We start from the raw sequence: 20,032 nt of genomic DNA on the forward strand, positions 1-20,032 counted from the left end.
CCTTGCTTGAAAAAAGAAAGGTTGAAGCCTAGTCCGCTCCTCTCTAGCTTGGTCTCCAACCCTTGCAGGTACAACATGAACAACAAAGGAGACAGAGGACATCCTTGCCTAAGCCACCGCTGTATCTCTACAGGCTCCGATACATTTTTTTCCCATTTTATAAGCACTCTGATACCTTTATATATATATCTTTTAAAGGATTAACTACTCCATCTTCCACATCCAAAGTGCCCATGTGATGGGAAAGAGGACGGCAGGTTCACATTATCTCAGCGTAAAAGGTCCAAGAAATAAACCCAGGCGGCATGTGGGAAAAAAGGAAACTCTAATGTGAGAAACTACGAGAAAAGGAGGTAAAAACACATAAACAGGAAAGCTGACAAAGAGAACACGCGCGACAGACAAAGAAAGCATTTACTCAACATTCGGGGGAATGTTTATTGTCCTGAGTGTGCTCTGTGAAGGTGGTGCGTCGGGCGAGGAGGTGTGGCGGGGGGCGTTGGCACAATCAAGCCCTCAGGTCCACGCTCTGGTGGAGGACAGGATCAGGTAGTCCGGGCACGCCGTGGTGGAGAGAAAGGCAGCCCCCAGGTCTGGTAATCCAGGGATGCCGTAGTGGATAGAAAGGCGGCCCCCAGGTCTGGTAGTCCGGGAAGCAGCGGAGAAGACCAAGCGGCCCGTGTTCTGAAGCTGCCACACAGGAAGGGAACCGCGGTGCCTAGGTCTGGTGGGCCTGGCCCTCGACGACGGCTGTCCAGGTCTGGTAGCCCGGACGTCTGCGGCTAAGGCCCAAGTCTGGAAATTCGGGGAGCCAGCAGATCTTCCCCACGTCCGTCGCCGACCGCGTTCCAACCGTTCTCCCTTCCACGCGCTCTTCGCCACGTCTCCTTCTTTTTTTTCTTCCCCTTGAGCGTCTTCGCCCGCCGCAGTGTGGCGCTAGCTTCTGACAGCCCAGTATGTCCCACAGATACTCTTGAATAGCGTTGACATAAGCTCCCTTAATGCTCAGAAATGCTAGCCATATGGGCCTGTGTTCCTTTTTCAGCAATCTCTATACACTACGTCAATGAAAACAGATTCTCCTCCACCTCCTTTGTTTCCGGAACCCATTTTGTAGCTGCCCTAGCACCCCCTCATTCTCCACACAAGCCTGCAATCTGTCCTTCATAATCTGCACCACCACCCTGTGCACCATAGATGTCACTGTTATGGGACGGTAGTTACTTACATCAGCTTTGTCCCTATTTCCCTTATATATCATGTTCATTCTACTTAATTGCCATTCATCGGGGACTTTCCCATCCACTATCATTTTATTCACTACCTGTATTAATGTTTGCTTGGATTTTGCTCCTATCTTCTTTATTAACATAATTGGAATACCATCTGGTCGTGTCGACATGCCACTAGGAACCTTCTTCTCTGCCCTTTCCCACTCGCTTTGATCAAGTGAAGCTATTGCAGTAACCGGTATATCCTCCTTTGATAAATTATGAGCAACATTTATTTCTTTAAATTTTTCTGTCATCTTTGTTCCTATGTGTTTTATCGCTTCATCTCCTTCTAGTCGAATACCCTGATCTGTAATAATAAACCTTTTCTCTAGCCTAGTCTTATTACTCATTGCATTTAGATGCTTCCAGAATTTTTGAGCTGCTTTTGTATCCTTTTTATTTACTTTTGACATCCATTGGGCACCCTTTCTTCTAATTTTCTCATTAATCAAATAGGAAGCTTCCCTTCTCCACTTCATGAAGGTATCCCATTTCCTGTCTACTTCAACTTCTGGTTCCCCCCCTCTTCTTGGAATATCTGTGTTCCCTGGACGCTTCCTAGCGTTTCTCTACCGCCCTCTTGACCTCCTCATCCCACCAACTCTTGGGTTTGCGTCTTTTCCCTTTTAGCTTTACTCGCACCTTAGCTACCTCTAGCTCCAGTAATCGAGTTAAATTGGTATAAGTCCATTGTGTTTCACTATCCTCAAAAATCCTTTTCTCAATTTGGCTACTGCTTCCAATTGCTTTTCTGAGTAAAAATTCCCCTCTGATTGTTCATCTCGCTTCAGTCCTACATTGGTTTCTTTTCTGAAACTCAACTTGATACGCTTGTGGTCACTACCTGGACTTCTGGAACCATGTTCATCTATGCTCATTATTCCTAATCTATTATACATCCTGTGTGACATTAGTGCATAATCTATCGTCGAGTGCAGACTCGCTGCTTCCTATGGTATGAGCCCTTCACACTTCTCGGTACTCTTGCATACAACTAAATCATGTCTGTCACACATGCTTCCTGCCGTATCTGTGTACCCATCCATGTCTTCTATATGTGCGTTCGTGTCGCCTAATATAATTGTCTCGCCCTGTCCTCCTAGCTCATCAATGTCGCTTGCAATACATTCTAACATTTTCCTGTTTTTTTCTTTGGCATTAGCTCCTGTCCACAGGTATACAAAGCCAAGGAGTGTTTGCTCACCTGTCACTTTTCCTTTTAGCCATAAATGTTCTTTGCATCCCTGTTTAACCCCTTGAAAATTCTTACTTTTATGAATGAATGCCCCAATTCCACCCCCTTTCTGCTGCCCTCTGTTCTATTGCAATATTCCCATGCGTAGTATGGGTTACAGGGTGGTTGCTCCATGTCTCTAAGATGTGTTTCCACTAAACCATATACCATTGATTCCTCCTGCCTTAACTGTTCTTCTATTTCCTCCCATTTCAGAGAACCTGCAATCATAGTGCCATCCAACGTGAAAAAGTAAAAGCAATAAAAAAATAGATACAGCCAGGAATATTTGAAAACATTTTATTTTTAATGTGAAAGTTGTGTCTGGCTTTGCTTTTTGTCGGGGTGTTTATATTTTATGCCCAGATTTCAAGACAGTGAATGTCTTGTAGCGACACTGGGTGCCCCTGGTGGCCAAGGCAATGCACAAAACCTGCTGCCGCTGATGGGAGTAACTGTTGCAGTACTTTTAAGGAAGCATTCAGAATATAAAAAATTGCCTGAGCTCAGCGAATGAACAGAATACCCCACTTTAGTTTTAAAACACTCACTTCAGCCGCCTCGAGCACAGCAGATGGCGCTAAGCCTGAACGACTGTTTCACCCTTGGGCTGCACCGTGTAGCTGCGTCGCTGCTCCTTTAAGCTTTCGCTCCTTTGGTGAAAAAAGGTGCCTTTGCTGGAAAGGCCTTAGAGGAATGCCGTGTGACAGGGGTATGATTCGATGCCTTTCCGCAAACGCTCTCCAGCGTCCTTGAAAAGGCGAACCGCATGTGCGTTGGCAGGAAGTAGCGAGAGACGGTGGTTCGAATCCCATCGTGCACAAAGATTTTTTTTCTTATCGAGTTTCTGAAGGGCGTGACATCGGACGGACAAGGTCGTGGCCGCGAGTATGAACCATTAAAGGCTTTCGCCTTAAACGGCTGCAGTGTGTAGCACCGCCGGTTCGGGAGGCAGTTAAAGTGTAGCTCGGCGGCGGTGGCTGCTTCCCAAACGAATGGTCGAGCCGCCACCGAACTGCACACACGCGTCAACTGCCGCGAGCAGCCCGAGATGCGTGGAAAAATTTTCCTCCGTCAAACGGCGGCCAAGTGTTGCTGTCGAGTAGCCCCAGAAATGGGCATTTCCTTGTTACGGCTAGAATTGGCTGAGAATACTGCCGCTACGGACAGCGGGTGCTCGCCGCCTCCTTTGACTCGGAAATGGCCGCGGGAGCTGCGTTTCCACGCAACGCGAGTACGGAAGCGCAGTGGGGCGATGGGAAGACGAAGAGGAGAAGGAGGAGGCGGCGGCCATGGGTGGCCTGGAGGAGTCCCGCTGTGTCCGGCACCGCATCCAGCTCTGGGAGGCCAGGGCCCTGCCTCCGCCGGTGCGTACTCGATACCGTGGGGGGAGGAGCGGAAGACTTCTTGGGTTTCCTATCCTTCGCCCTGTTCTTGGTCATAAGAACCACCAGGTTCAATCAGCCGAAGCACTGGTTCCATCTCGCGACTCCGTGGCTAATCAGATAAACGCCGAGTCATGTGATTCAGCGCAGCTGCGAAGTCGGCGTGGAATCGCGTTGTTCAACGCAGTTGCGAAGGCGAGCGACCGCCGCTAGGGTGCCTGAATGCGCCCGCTCTCCCGCCGCTCTGTACCCTAAATCACACGTGGCAAAATTACATTAAAGAGAGGCAATTAATTGCTCGCAAAGGTAATGAAATTACATTACAATTCCGAAAAGTAATTCAGTTACTCTTAAATTACTTTTGGGTTTTCATGCATACGAAAACCAAAGCAAGCAGAGTAAAAGAAAAGCCAACCTCTCTAGGCGCACATATTCTCTGGTCTTCCCGCCAAATGCCGCTCCAGAAAACTATTCCCTCATCGCTCCTCCTTTGCGGGCCATTAAGGCAGCGCCAACAAAAACAAAACACTGCGCTCAAGAAAGAAACGAGCGGTGAACCCAAAACCTTCCGGCTCGGAGCTAGTGTATTCTAGTACACTCTATCGGAGCTATGTCCACCGTCTCTAAAACTATTTCTTGCCCCAGTGTTCCCCCTGGCGGCGGCGAGCGTGGCCAGAAACCACTTTTCCCTTAGCCGACGTAGCCTTCTCGGTTTTGAACTGAGGCCACCTGCCCCTCCCAAGCACCGCCTTGCATCATGCTGCTTGTAGGATGCTCGGGAAGTATGCACTCTGCTCATCTCCCAGTGCACCTGTTCCTGACAACAACGTTGCGACAGCGTCCCGAGCTCCATCGTATTAAAAACCAGCGCTAGAAAACACTGACAAAGGACGAGACTAGACACACAGAAGGCGCTGAAATCAGCGCCTTCTGTTTCTGTTCTGGTGTTCCTGTTCTTTCTGTTCTGGGGTTTATTCTGGCCGCTCAAAAGGAGATCTATTTGCGTGCAGCGGAATCTGCGACCGACCTGCTTTGCGTGAGGCGCGGGTGGCCATATAGCTCCGCTGCATTACACAAGCGAGCCTCCGAATTCTTTTTAGCCGTAGCCAAAGTGGTTCTACTCTCTGCCCAAGGGAGGCAGTATGGGAGGACTAGACAGCTGCTGTGCAGTAGCCGGCGTACTGTATCTGACAGTTGTTTGAATGGTACCCCCTGCTGAATTATTTTCCCTACTTCTTTATGTTATGCCCGATAGGAGTTAGGATGTGATAAACGAGGAGTAAAATATTTATGACCCAAAAGACGCGAGTTCGATCCCGGCCGCAGTGGTCCCGTTTCAGTGCAGGCGAAATGCTGGAGGCCCGTGTGCTGTGCGATGTCAGTGCCTAGGTGGTCGGAATTATCCCGAGCCCGGTACCACGGCGTCCCTTGGGGACGTGAAATCCCCTGAATATTGTGCAAGATGTGTTCATCGCTGTGTTTTGTGCAAACTCATTTATATTTTAATTTACGCTCTGCTTGGATATTTCAGCTGCTCGAAAATATTCGATTCTGTCTGCAGCCAATTCTTGTCATGGTGTCTTCGGCCGAGCCGCACTGCCTCCGTGCCGGTGCGCAGAAAGTGACGTCAAATACTACACAAGTGGGACGTCCACTTGCACCTCAGCCGAACGTGCAGAGTGCCGTTGCTCTTTCTGCTGCCCTCTGTTCACATGACCTCCGAGACCCTCGTAAAGGCCATTCTTACGAGCGGCCGACACCAACGACTGCAGTCGGCCATTTGTGTAGTTAGCAACAAGCCCTTCAGTAACAGCGAGCAGGACAGGCGTTGATAGAAACGTTAGGAAAAGCGTGAACCACGAGCATGCTCGTGAAAAATACTGCGATTGTGCTTGTGTAGGTTTGTCAGACCACACCACGGCGTTATGCTTGCCGGTTTCGATGCACATCGATGCACGCTTTAGAGCAGCTAGAGTAACTTCCGACAATATCTGCTGACGATTCTCAATCCAATCTCGGCTCTCCACATTGTCGCTTTATTCATATTTATCTTTTAACCTATGCTCACGTTGGCAAAAAGTACGAAATCATAAAGTGCAGGCGTGCCAGATGAACCGCATCTGCCGTTCGCTGCACTAAAAATATTGACAGACCTTTAATATTCTCATAAAGGCAAGGCACATACATGGCTTGCCGGCCGGTGGCTGCGTGATTGCAGCGCGAATTAATGCATTGTAGCCGCTGCAACATTCAACATTTCTTTAAAATATGCCCACTTGCGATGCTTGGTCTGTTTTAAGAGCGTTAGCTCTTACTCATCACGTTTCGAGATTTCGTGGGGTCTGCTACGGCCTTTGATGACGGCGCCATCTGTGGCAGCAACTACTAATCACGTTTCGAACTACCCTGAGATCAAAGCGCCATCTGTGGCTGCAACTAGAAAACGTCGCATTTCGCATTGAGACTTGTAGCGCCATCTACAATAGCATTGTAAAAGCAACCACCTGCCGCATGCCAATGATGACGCCACGGTCCAATATGGTGGATAGAGGTGGAACTATGTGAGTATGACGTCGGGGGACGAAATGGAGGCGTAGTTTCGGTTTCTCGAATCGAAGATGGCGGCCATTAAATTTGTTAAAGCAAGGATGAATGATCGGCCAGTTGGTATGACATGTCGAAGAATTTTTACCAGCCGAAAAAAGACGATAGACAAGAGGGAAGCCTTGTCCTGTGTAGTTCTCTTGTCCCTCGTCCTTTTCCGGCTGGTAAAAATTACTCTTCGATTAAAATTGGTTGTGCCTTCTCATCCCTTCGGGGAACTTAAAGTCGGGGAAACTTGAAAACAGTTGCTTGCTAGAGACCCAGGTAATAAAATTGAAATTTGTTTGGATGGAAAGGAAATGGCGCAGTATCTGCCTCACCTCTCGGCGGACACCTGAACCGCGCCGTAAGGGAAGGATAAAGGAGGGAGTCAAAGAGGAAAGGAAGAAAGAGTTATGCCGCAGTGGAGGGCTCCGGAACAATTTCGTCCACCTGGGGATCTTTAACGTGCACTGACATAGCACAGCACACGGCCGCTTTAGCGTTTCGCCTCCATCGAAACGCACCCGCCGCGGTCGGGTTCGAACCCGGGAACTCCCGATCAGTAGCCGAGCGCCCTAATCACTGAGCCACCGTTTTCCTTACCCGAAAAGGGCACATGTAATATTTTCACTTGTACGGTAAGCGCGGCACGGCGTCAGGTTTCTCACAAGCGTAAGCAAGCTAGGTGGTTGTTTCAAGACCAAGCAGACGACTTTAGTTTCGATACCTGGTAGCCACCATCTTACTTTGCTGGTGGTGTCCCGTATGAGGTAAACCTAAAAGCCGGCACCGGCGCCATCTCGGACTGTCTGTGCGGCGTTGGTGCAGCGGCTACTGCGCTGTGCTTATGAACTCTACTCAGCAGCGTGGTGTTCCTGAACTGAGAATGCGGCTAGTTTTGTCTAAGTGAGCCAGCAAACCACATCCACCGACTCGTCACTGCTGCATGGGAGAAGTGGTTGCAAGAAGCAGCAGCGGCAAACGCGATGCCGAAGGGGGGCGCTTCGCTTAATACCGAGACGGGTTGAGCAAATACGTCGAGTTATGAATTGTAATTGTAACTGCAACTGTGAATACAAACCCACAGCGAAGGAACCGCATACGCAGCTACCGATCGCGCAGTGCGGCCTGTTTCATGTGAATACTTCCGATGGTGCCTGTCGGGAGTTCAGAGTGATCTACCGACATATCGCATGAGATAATTTCAAGTTAAGCGGGTCGCATCACATACGTATTATTTACCTTTGTTTATGAGGTTGGTGGTGCCGTCTCGGTGGACGTGAAACCATACGTCGTGCCTTTTACCTCCGGGGCTATGCCACAGCATTCGGCTGCTGATTCGCGTCGTTCACGCAGGAGTATTTTTTTCATTTCATTTTTTTTTCATTTATTTACCTTAAAGGCCCCTTTCGGGGTATTACATAAGGGGTGGGGTAATCAAAAATTGGTACATTTTTTCACGATGACATATGAAGTTCAATGGCGGGCATTCTTGCATCTCTTCCCGATCGAAGTCTGCGATCGCGCTGAGAGACAACGAGCATTGGATTGGGTGCCCGAAGTCAGGTCACGAGCATTTGAGCGAATTTTTAAGAACGACCACTAGTGCCCAGATGTAGCGTGTGTTGTCCTGTCTATAAAGTTATTGCTATATCCATTGCACGATCTTCTTTCTTTAATTACTTTTTCCGAGATCATACACATTCGAATTAGTGCTTAAGGTCAAGGAGTGGCCAGAAGTTTTCAGGGCCCGTATTATGCCCATATTTATAATGCAATCCGTGTTTGCGGACCCGCCCATTTGCCTCGGTGCGAAACCGCGATCATACCACTGCTAACACAAAATGGAGGCAGGTAATTACCGTCCCTGCTACGTGTCAGTAATCTCACGGCATCGCAAACAACAGTGCGCCAAAAGCACAGCAACCATCCACGAAATGAGTTTCAGCTGGTCTCCGTTTGCGCAGGGCGTCTATTGGAAATTTAATTCAGGTCGGCGGTGTAGCAGAAGCATGTCGCACGCACCGCACTCTCGTTTCTGCAGTGCAGTCAGCGCGCACTCGAGGCAGGCAACCGTGGCCCAGCGGAAATGGCTCGAGCAACTTCCTCCTCCCAAACTTGCCTTTAGTAAAAAACATTGCATGGAGGGAAAGCAGGCGCTACCGCCTATCCACCGCGGGAATGCTGGCAAGACGACGTCTCGGAGTCTGCCTGTGAATCGGCAGTTTCGCCGCCGTGCTCTGCTCTGGACGCAGATGAAATCTTTTTAATAGCGCGTTTTTCAGTTTTTCAACCCAAATATTAGGCTAGCGTGAAAACTTTTCTTGCCATATTGTTACGGCTGATCAATTTATGCTCCACAATAGAGGAGCCAAATCCTGCCCGCATTCTCCATTCTAGTGTACTAGATTAGACCTAATCTAGAACACTATAATCTCTATGGTGGATGGGAGTTTTCCCTGTTGGGACGTGCCCCCTTCAGGGTTGCCAGGTTGGGATAGCCCAATTGGGCTACTTTTTGTCCGAGCTGGCGTCAAACTTTTCTTTCGGCTATGTGGCTATTTTTGGGCTATGTTCTGTTTTTTGGGCGACAGCCTTTCTCGGCTTTGCGCCAGCGATCGAGGCATCTGCGGAGTGGCTATTTTCTCTGCTGAAGCGCTGCTAGCTGATAACAAACTTAACGCGAAATAATGTGTGGGCCTCGGAACAGACGGGGCAAGTGTTCCATGCGGCCAGCCCTACAGCCTTTACACAAAAAGAATAAGTGAGAAAATGCGTCACCCTGAAGTGTGTGTGCCATTCGCTAGAGCTAGCTTGTAATGTGGCGATCGATGTGCTACCTACCCACATTGTACATAATGTATTAGAATTGTTGTACGCGAAACTTTCAAATGGATCACGTATTCTCCAAGAAAGGCAGCAAGAGTACAGGATTCGTGCGAGGCCATCACCTCGGACGATGTCACTGATAATTATTCGGGGCATAGCTCGAGGCGATGGCTCAGCATTGCATCTGCCTTGCGATGAATAAGTAGGCTGCACTGGAAGCCCACTTTGAAGCAATGAAAAGTATAGAGTGGTATTACGCAGCAAGAGTACATGTTAAGCAAAACATGACGAGCAAACACTGATGAGCAAAATTTACTATTTGTTGAATTTTTCAGCCCACTTATCGCTGAATTTGAGCAAATGAACAAGCTCCTTCAGTGCGAGGCCCCAGCCCCGGTCGGTCTAGATGAGAAATGTATTTATTTTTGGAATACTTCAATGGCAAGAGTTGTAATGTCTGCAGATATGCAGAATGACAACGCTGAATGGGAACAACACATGACATTTATGTGGAAAACAGGTATGCTGACTAAATCGGCACCGGGAACATACAGGATCTTTAAGCAGGAAATTGCCAAGGAAAATATCTGTGATAATTGTAGGGGAAGCTCTTTGTTGTTTGAGGCCAGGACGGGAGTTTTGCGGTCTATAAGACATGGAGTCAGGTACCACGAGATAGACACGTGAGTTGCGTGCGGAGAGGAAGAGGAAACTGCTGAACATTTCATACTTTCCTGTAAAGGGATCCACCCTACAGTGGGAAGCAGCGGGGCTGATTTATCCAAGGCATTGGGGTTTAGGGACGGTGAATGGAAAATAGATTTTAAGCGGGTGGAAATAACCAAGCGAAGGTTATCTGATTGGTTGCTAAAATCAAGACAAGAGTAAAATTTCACAAGTCATGGCTAGGTGGCTTGAGTCACCGCCCGATTTAAAGGGTTCAGTCGTATCCGTCCGTCCGTCCGTCCGTTATTAGGAATGGCCGCCAGCTGGTATTAGGATTGGCGCCAGCATGTCTCGAGGATTTCCACCAAGACAGAATCTCTCGCCAGGTGTCTGCGGGGTGCATTTACCGCGCTCGCCCGGTCGTTGCTGCGTGGGACAAGCGGGGAGCAGGGTTCTGCGAAAATCCCTTTAAGGAGTCGCTGCCACGGGCCGCGAAGTGGTTCCGGCTGTCTTCCGATTTTCCCCGACGCCTCCACCGACCCGACTACCCCTGGCCTCACGGGCACAGCACCAGCGTGGGAACAGATCGCCACAGTGGCTTGTCTGCAGGCTTCGCCGGTCATGCCTAATGTCAGAACCACTGGTGATTATCTCCCGACGGGGCTTCTTCCGACTCGGTTTCTTCGAAGTTCACCGACCGGCGGAGAGCGGGCCGACCACCTGACGTCGCCTGCCAGCCTGACGGGGTCCTGGCCGCACACCCCTCTCCCTCGGGCTCAACTTATGCCAGGGGCGTGTCCATGTGTGCGGAGGTGTCTGTGTGTGATAGTGAAAGTTTTTTCCACACCCACCACGGCGTGGGCGTCCCCTACCTGGGGAATCTAGGGAAGACGCAGTGTATAAAACTGGACTGCAGATGCAGTTGAAGCAGCTCACTTCAGAACTCAGAAGCTTGTAAATATGTAAAATAAACCAAGTCTTCTTCCTCCACTAACGAATCCTTCACTCAGCGGCACTCCTGTCCTGGACGGAGCGGGCGTCATCTTGACCGAGGTTGTGTCGAGAAGCGATCCCGATCCCCACCTTCAACACCGTCCGTCCGTCCAATCCATCCATGGGAGTTCTTTATCTCGGAAGCCTCGACACGGCTTATTTCTGACAATCGTTTTCTGTTGGATAAGTGGCGCAATTTTATGCGTGCATTAAAAGTGCGCTGAAGAGGCCTCCTGCGAAACTAAAGGTCCTGAGCGAATGGCGCCTTCCCAAAGCAAAAATTGCAAAGTACTGCTTCGATTTTGTCCGTCGCTAATTCGCTGCTTTTGTAGCTACAAGTTCAATTTGTGCAATAAAGTCAGCGTCGCGCCTACACCAAACGAAAGTCCGCTGTCTGGCAGAGGATACCCGGTTGAAGTGAAGTCTGGGGAAGCGTGGGAAATTCATAACATGTTGCCGGCAAGCCGACGTACGCCCACTGATGTCCGAGCTGGCACTCTTTTGTTAACTACCCTTATCGGACGCCGTCGTCGAGTGAGTGCTCAGCTAGTTTGGCCTGGCCTGGAATGCAGGAAGCGGCTACAAGGATTTTAAACCGGCGAAGAATTTTTGTCCTGTTTGAGCTCTAACATTTTTTATAGACCATGCAGTCCTACTTCGAGGTCTGCTCATGATGCCTGAGACTCTTCTCTAGCCTACTTTTGTGTTAGCCGTGTTGCAAAAGGGTTGCAAGCCCCAAGGGTAGCGTTGGCCTGGCGGCCTGGGGCAAAGCTGGAAACATTCGAAGGTCCCGGCAAAGGATGAGTCGACTGGCAACAGAACAACTTGTTTATTCTGGCATCGCAAAAGAGCAGCCGGTCAGGGCGACCACGTTACTCGAAGGAAGAAATCGAAGTCTCTCTCAGGCGTCCGGGGCAGCGGCTTTTATACCCTCGGAGTCGAGGGCAAGAAGGAACGGCTTGGGATGAGTCGCCCGATACGGCGACGCTCGTTCATGTTCAGACGTGACGTGCGCGTCCGCCGGGCCGGCGCCGGTCAGACCTCGCCTCCCAGTTGGGGAGCTCCTCTCCCCGGCTGCCGCGCTTTGACAAGCGTGGGCACCAACATGCACACACACACACGCACACACGACGACACGTGGCGTTGAAACCTGCCTGGACGCGCTTGGCGGGAGGCGTTGCGGCAGCGATGAACGGGTCAAAATGACCGCCACTTTGAACGAAGCCCCGGCGTCCGTTGCATCCGCGCCGGCTATACCGCGCGTCGTAGGCGAAACGTAACAGACCGCCCCTCCGGGAGAAGGAGATCCCGATGGTCAGGGGACTGCATCCGCTGTCCGGAGGGATGTCGCTCGATGATGCTCGTAATCGAAACCGATCGTCCCTCGACGTTGCTTGAGCGCAGCGCACAGAGAAGGCCTCGTTCTCAGGTTCAGGATCACACAGGACACTGCAAAGTGACTTCGGGAGAGTTGCCATTTTTGTGCTCGTTCCCAGCAAGCGTTAGAACTACGCCGAAACGCAACCGCTCAGTCAGCAAGCACGAGACAACCCTCACTAAGCTCTGCCAGGCTCTTTCCCCTTTTATACTACTGCCTAGTTCCTTACAGTAGTGAAGCAGCACTCAGAACGCGTCCACAAATTGGAAAATTGCACAAGAAAGCACATCATCACTTTGAAACACTAAACAAAAGCAATATGTTAAAAATCCTGCCTCAGGAAGAAAACATCAGTAACAAACAACTTTGAGGCGGATTCCTACGTTAGGGGCTTCGACTTAAGCCATCGGCGTTACCGTTGAGACTCCCCTTTTTGTAACGCACCTCAAAGGAATATTGTTGCAAAGCGAGGCTCCAGCGCAGGAGGCGGCCATTTTTGGGAGAGATGGTCTGCAGCCATTGGAGAGGGCAGTGATCCGTCTCAATGATAAACCTCGAGCCGGCTAGGTAGCATGACAATTTCTGAACGGCCCACACGAGACACGCACACTCTTTCTCGGTGGCGCTGTACGCCTGCTCACGACAGGTCAGCTTACGACTAGCATACAGGACGGGGTGTTCCACTTCTCCATTGTCCCTTTGGCACAGTACAACGCCCATGCCTCGCTCACTAGCATCGCACTGAACAACGAACCCTTTTGTGTAGTCTGGCGATCGTAGCACAGGCTGGCTTGTTAGGGCGCTCTTTAGGGCGCTAAAAGCTCTTTCCTTTGTCTCGCCCCAGACGACTGTTTGGGGCTCTGTTTTTCTTAGAGCATCCGTCAGGGGAGCCGCGATATCGGAGTACCTGGGGATGTACCTCTGATAGTAGCCGGCGACACCTAAGAACGACCGAATATCGGTCTTCGTGCGCGGTTGCGGGAAGTCTCGCACAGCAGCCACCTTTATTTCAGAGGGGCGGCGCCGACCCTGTCCAATCACGTGACCGAGGTTGACAACCTCGGCCTGTGCTAATTGGCACTTGGGAGCCTTGACTGTCAAGCCCGCTTCGCGCAGCCGGGTTAGCACTGCCCGCAAGTGTGCCATATGCTCAGACCAGGATGCGGAGAATATCGCTACGTCGTCTAAATACGGTAAAGCGAATTCTTCCTGTCCCCGCAACACTTTGTCCATGAGGCTTGAAAAGCAGTATGGCGCGTTCTTCAAACCAAAACTCAAAACTTTAGGACGGAATGTTCCCATTGGTGAAATGAACGCCGCATACCTACTAGTCTCTTCTGTAAGTGGAACCTGCCAATAACCCCTGACAAGATCTAGGGTGGAAATAAACTGAGCGCTACTAACTTTCTCAAGGCGCTCCTCGATGTTAGGGATCGGATAAATTTGATCCTTAGTGATGGAATTAAGCCTGCGGTAGTCGACGCAAGGACGAGGTTCCTTGCCCGGTACCTCAACTAAAATCTAAGGGGAGGTATAATCACTCTCACCCGCCTCAATAACACCGAGCTGTAGCATTTTCTTTACCTCAGCCTCCATAATATCGCGCTGGCGGGGTGACACCCGGTACGCCTTGGATCGTACTGGCTCTGGGGAGGTAGGTTCTATATCATGAGTAAGGACAGAAGTCCTACCAGGCCTCTCAGAGAACTGACCTTGAAACTCTTGTAAGAGTTGGTGTAGTTCGGTTTTCTGCTCAGCCGACAGCGGTGCTTTAATTATTAAGTCACTAATGACCTGATCAGTGTCTTCCCTGTTCGTCACTGAGCCTAGTCCCGGAATCTCGACCGGAAGCTCTTCTAACTTTCCCTTGTCGGGCATTTCCTCTCCAGTACCTGGTGCCTTCAACGCTACAGGCTCAATTTTATCCAGTTCTGACGTGCTCGGAATATCAGCTTGCTGCGCCTCCGACCCTTTTTAATTGTTCGACAACGTCGGCCCCGCAACTACCGCCTTTGCAGCGAGCTCCCGAACTCTCGGTCTGGTTAAGGCCTGAACGCTAGCCTCACCAAACAAAAGCCCCTTCTCGCGCAGGAGGTGATCGGACCTGTTCGAAAATAGGTACGGGTACTGGGGGGGCAGCATAGATGACACTACGGCCTCCGTCTCAAGTGCTCCGAAAGGTCCTTCAATAAGCACTTTTGCTACGGGCAGACACACGCTATGAGCTTCCACGGCTTGCTTGATCCATGCGCACTCGCCCGTGAACATATCGGGTTCTACGTAAGAGGGGTGAACTACATCCATTGTAGCTGCGGAATCACGAAGCACTCGGCACTCTTTCCCGTTCACGAGGAAGTCTCGCATGTAAGGCTCGAGAAGCTTCATGTTCTCGTCAGTGCTGTATAATGACAAACACACGACTTCTCTTTTTGTTTCTGGACACTGCGCTGAAAAGTGACCCGGCTTCTGGCACGTATAACACACGCGCGCTTGCCTCCTCTCGAACCGCTTTCTGCGTTCGGCTTCGGCTGCCGCCGTCTCGTTACGTTCGGTCGGACTGCTTTCACTCGCATCCGCACTACGTGTGTCCCCCCTTGCTCTCATGGGTGTGAACTTCGGCCTCTCAGACTTGGAGCCAAATTCACCCTTTTGACCGTCCTTAGCTCCGCGAGCCCGACGCGTCACAAACTCCTCGGCTAGCTCGGCAGCTTTAGCCTCTGTACTAACGTCTGGCCTATCCAAGACCCAGTACCGCACGTTCTCAGGTAACCGACTATAAAACTGTTCCAGCCCGAAACACTGCAGAATTTTCTCGTGGTCACCAAACGCTTTCTCTTCTTTGAGCCACTCCTGCATGTTTGACATAAGCCTGTAGGCAAACTCTGTATATGACTCACTTCTGCCTTTTTCATTTTCCCGAAACTTCCGACGGAACGCCTCCGCTGACAGCCTGTACTTTTTTAGCAGACTCGATTTCACTTGGTCGAAATCCTCTGCCTCCTCTCTCTTCAAGCGAGCGACTACGTCGGCCGCCTCGCCGGGTAACAGAGCAAGCGCTGTGGCCACGTTTCCCGAGAGAACCCCTGCTTCTCGCACGTTCGCTCAAAGTTAACCAGGAACAAACCAATGTCCTCTCCAAGCTTAAACGGCCGCATCAGGTCAGTCATTTTGAACGATACCCGTTCTCCTGCACCGTGTGCCTGACTTCCATTACGAGCGCGTCCCATCTCTACCTCGAGACGCTTCATTTCCAAAGCGCGCTCTTCTTTCTCTTTATCTTTTTGTTCTTTACGTTCGCGCTCGTCTTTCTCTTTTTGCTCTTTACGTTCGCGCTCCTCTTTTTGCTCCCTCTCCTAAATGGTCTCAAGGCATTCCGACAGCTCGTCATCCTCAGCCTCCAACTCAAGAATAGCCCTTAGCAGTTCTGGTTTTCTGAGTTTGAGACATCCATACCCAACTCTCTTGCAAGCTCCAGCAATTTCGGTTTGCGCAACGACTTCAAATCCATGGCTGCTCCGAATGCTGCTTTCTCTACTGCCTACTATTGTCTTGCCGCAAACTAACCCGGCAGCAACGACAACACAATACCAGCTCTGTTTCTGACACTAACAAAAGCCTGGCAAAACTCAGAAGAAGAAAGTCCCGCACTCACCAAACCTCGCAGCCAAGAATTCAGCGCAGTCGTTCCGCTGCAGGCAACCAGTCATCACACAGGGCTCGTTGCACTGCTCCCGGATGGTCGTTGTGCTGCTCAGCATACAGTTGACCGCATATCTTCGCTGCTGGCCTCCGTTGTCGCGATCTCACCGCTGGCAACCAGTTGTTGCAAATGGGTTGCAAGCCCCAAGGGTAGCGTTGGCCTGGCGGCCTGGGGCAAAGCTGGAAACATCCGAAGGTCCCGGCAAAGGATGAGTCGACTGGCAACAGAACAACTTGTTTATTCTGGCATCGCAAAAGAGCAGCCGGTCAGGGCGACCACGTTACTCGAAGGAAGAAATCGAAGTCTCTCTCAGGCGTCCGGGGCAGCGGCTTTTATACCCTCGGAGTCGAGGGCAAGAAGGAACGGCTTGGGATGAGTCGCCCGATACGGCGACGCTCGTTCATGTTCAGACGTGACGTGCGCGTCCGCCGGGCCGGCGCCGGTCAGACCTCCTCGCCTCCCAGTTGGGGAGCTCCTCTCCCCGGCTGCCGCGCTTTGACAAGCGTGGGCACCAACATGCACACACACACACGCACACACGACGACACGTGGCGTTGAAACCTGCCTGGACGCGCTTGGCGGGAGGCGTTGCGGCAGCGATGAACGGGTCAAAATGACCGCCACTTTGAACGAAGCCCCGGCGTCCGTTGCATCCGCGCCGGCTATACCGCGCGTCGTAGGCGAAACGTAACAGCCGCCATCTGCACTAGATTTCGTGTTGCAATGTATTGTAGTGTTTCATTTATTTTGTTGTGTTCAGTGAAATTGTCGTGAGCTTTAACTATAGTAGGTTGCAACTTAAAAACAAAGCAGCAGTTAACACTGGGCCACAGTCCGTGGCGTACTGTATTACTCAGCCATTCACAAAAGTAAACGGAATCAGCTTTTTAATGCCTAATTTTATGAAACAAGCCAGGTATCAAAATTCTAGAGCTCATAACATTTTCCTACGATTAACTTTTTGTTTAGGTCACAAGTAAAGTTTTAACAACGGACTACTTTTTGTCGCGGATGAATTCTATGCGGCTGTCCTCTATGTGGCCGTAGCTTCACTGCAGACTAAAGTTGTATCCGACTGTATACTGTATGGCTGAATGCACACCATTGCTCAGCGAGTTCATAGTGCGAGGCTATTTGTGTGTTCTTTTTGTGATTTTTTATTGTTTGAAAAAAAAAACGCCGTTTGTGATGTAGTATAGCTAACTAGAATATTGGAGACCGCATGTGCCTAATCACGTGGCGGAAAGAAAATTCAGGAGAGGCCCTCGCTATCCGAGCTGCATGTCAAAAAGTGTGCCAGATGTCATGTGTTTTCGCAAAGACTACTGGCAGTCTTTGGCCGATGGCCCAGCCAATAGTAACGCTGGGCGCAGCGGCATCGTCTGCTGCACTCTCTGCTGCGCATGCGCTAGCGCGCTGAGACGGCGGTCAAGTAGGGGGGGGGGGGGGAGCCGGCTTCAAAATATGCGACGTAACGGTATAGTGCCTAGTATATACTGGCTAGTGTGCTCAGCGCGAGCGGCGCGGTGGCACCAGAAGTGATGCCTGTCGGCGGCGGCCGCATAGCGGCGCTGTGGTGCGGGAGGGTGTAGGGTGAGCGCGCGCAGCGGGTCGAGACGGTCTCGCGCCGCGCTGCTCAGAGTTGGAAAGTGTGCTGCGCGTTGCTTCGGCTCCCGTTTAATACTTTGTTTTACATCTATTTCAGGTGCTTAGGAATAATGTAACGTTTTAGCCTGCTTCGTACAGATTTCCGCAGCTTGAAAGCTCAGTACGGGAACCACACGCCAACCAAATAAACGCACATGCGAGCGCAAACGGTTGGTGGAATCCAAACTAAAGAAAACACAAATTTAACAAAACACAGATTTGGTTTAATGAAGCGAATACAGCATTTTTAATCAAAGGGGCCAGTGAGAGTGGAGGGTAATGCTTTTTAGCGAACACAAGCTACGAAAAACGTGTATTCAATTGCAGTGGCGCAGCTTTAGAAGCTTTAGTCGCTCTCGCTGTCCGTCTCGCTCCTTGTTAAGACCCTTGACAAATAATCCAAATCTCAATAGAACATAGAACTTTAGTACAGCTGCCAGTGTTCGCTTCTGATGCTCGGGGCAACCAAGAGTTGGAAACGTTAGGGAATGTAAAAGGCTGGCATGCTCAGGTAAGCTTTCCATGTGCAACTTGTTCTTGCTCAAAAATGATGTAAAGCTATCTTCCATGAGCTTTACAACACTCGATAAGGCTTGACTTAATTCAATTCATTTTCTATGTATACATGGTGAGGGTAGAGGGAAAAAAGCCAGAAATTGTACGTAGCTTGACATGCCCCTCGGCCCCTACTATGCAGGGCAGCAGGCAACATACATACACATAAATCATTAGAAAAGACAACGAGGAAATGAAGCGTACACAAAAATGGTAAAAAAAGCAACAGAAAAATATACTTCAGAGAAAAACATGTCATTGCTTATTCAAATCAGGTCAACAGTTTATGGAACGAAAGAGATAAGGAAGTAGTGAAAGCATGGTGAAATCTAAAAAGTAACACATGCATCCTGTATATTTTTGCGGCATGCTCGTGATACATCAATTTTTGCAGCATGAAACTTATTTAAAAGACGGGGCAGCGTATTTGCTAGGCTATATGTACCATATATTGTGCGGAATGCTGGAATATACCACAGTTCGCTGTGTCTGCTAGGGTAAACTTGTACATTTAGCGAAAGGTGTGCCGTGTCACGCAAGTAATTCACATTTTGTCTTAGATCCTTATATCTTTCAGCCAGCCTAGCATTATACATTTCAGATACTTTTACGGCATTGAACTGGCGGAATAAGTCGCATGTCTTTATATCTGAACCGACGTTGAGTATTGCACGTAGAGCTTTCTTCTGTAAATGAGCACGCCTTTGTCAAAGTAGCTAGTGAAATATGTATCCGCATTTGCGCTTGCTGCAGCATTGCTTATGCAAAGGTGAGCAGCACACCTGGAGCAAGCTGTTTTTGCAGTAATTGTTCTCGCCACCTAGCCCGCTACATAGTAAAGTAGAGCACTGTTGCTTTTATTTTCTGTGCATCCTGTACGGTCACTTTCTGCAGCCAGAGTGTCAATTACGTCCTCGGCCTCATCGACCCTTCCTCGGTCCATTAAGCTGTCCATAGAATCTAAAACATTCTTAGCAGATGTCTATACTGGTGTCGCTTGGATTCAGCAGTGCTTGGACATCCTGGGAGCAGTTGCCTCCTCGTGGAGACTTGGCAAGGTTGTAAAATGCCATCAAATTGACAGTCACCAGGAACTGCGAGGCAGTTGGGTGATCGTTACCTCCCGACGATTATGTAATGATCCCAAAGAGGTTTTGTAATTTGTCTTGGCTTAAACGGGATGTTAATATATACTTGAAACCCACATTGGTGCAAGCCTAGAGTGCTCGTTATTGTCACTCTTAACCCAGAAGCTGTACTTTCCGATAGAAAACTACCTCCAGCTGGTTTAGCATGTTCTTCCCACTTGTCCCGATATCCTAAAAAGTCTTCCAAGAAACGCATCTACGGGCTGCCTAGCTTAAGTGCACGGTTGGTTACTCTGGAGGTCATTACTCGTATCAAACGATTGATTAGCTTGACAGTCTTCTGTTGGTTGCACCCGAGTGTATATAGTCTCCACATGCCGGCGGTGCAGGAAAAGCCCCTTAATTACCTCATCTCCAAAAAGTTGAAATGCGAGGTCAACCTTCATCTTTTCAAAATTATTTGGTCTTATGTGCGCATCTGTTATTTTCGGCATTGTAACCACTCCGACAAAGCGGCACGAAACTCGTCCTTGCACTGCCGCTTTGCCTTTGACATCGTGCTGCGCCACTAGCATTTGTTTCGCGAACTTACGAAACTTCGCGCTTGATGACAGGGCAGCCACAAGACATGCGCAGAAGTAGGAGGGCCGCAAAACAACCACTCAAACACGTGGAAACCTCATACACGCGCCAAAAT

At 49.9% G+C, this 20,032-nt stretch overlaps 1 protein-coding gene across 17 annotated transcripts in view; it reads left to right on the top strand.

Moving 5' to 3' along the window:
- The window catches only part of LOC144124450 (uncharacterized), a 425,125-nt gene that overhangs the window by 28,935 nt on the left and 376,158 nt on the right, over positions 1-20,032 (top strand). The window contains exon 1 of one of the 17 annotated variants that reach the window (XM_077657113.1): positions 3,789-3,875. The exons of the other annotated variants lie outside the window; for them this stretch is intronic. Within the exon in view, the coding sequence (XP_077513239.1) occupies positions 3,801-3,875 (75 nt within the window). The 5' untranslated portion in view covers positions 3,789-3,800. Of the gene's footprint in view, positions 1-3,788; positions 3,876-20,032 lie in introns of those variants that run through there. 17 annotated transcript variants of the gene reach the window in all.

This window comes from Amblyomma americanum, chromosome 3 (genome assembly GCF_052857255.1).
Source record: "Amblyomma americanum isolate KBUSLIRL-KWMA chromosome 3, ASM5285725v1, whole genome shotgun sequence".
NCBI classification, from domain to species: Eukaryota; Metazoa; Arthropoda; class Arachnida; order Ixodida; family Ixodidae; genus Amblyomma; species Amblyomma americanum.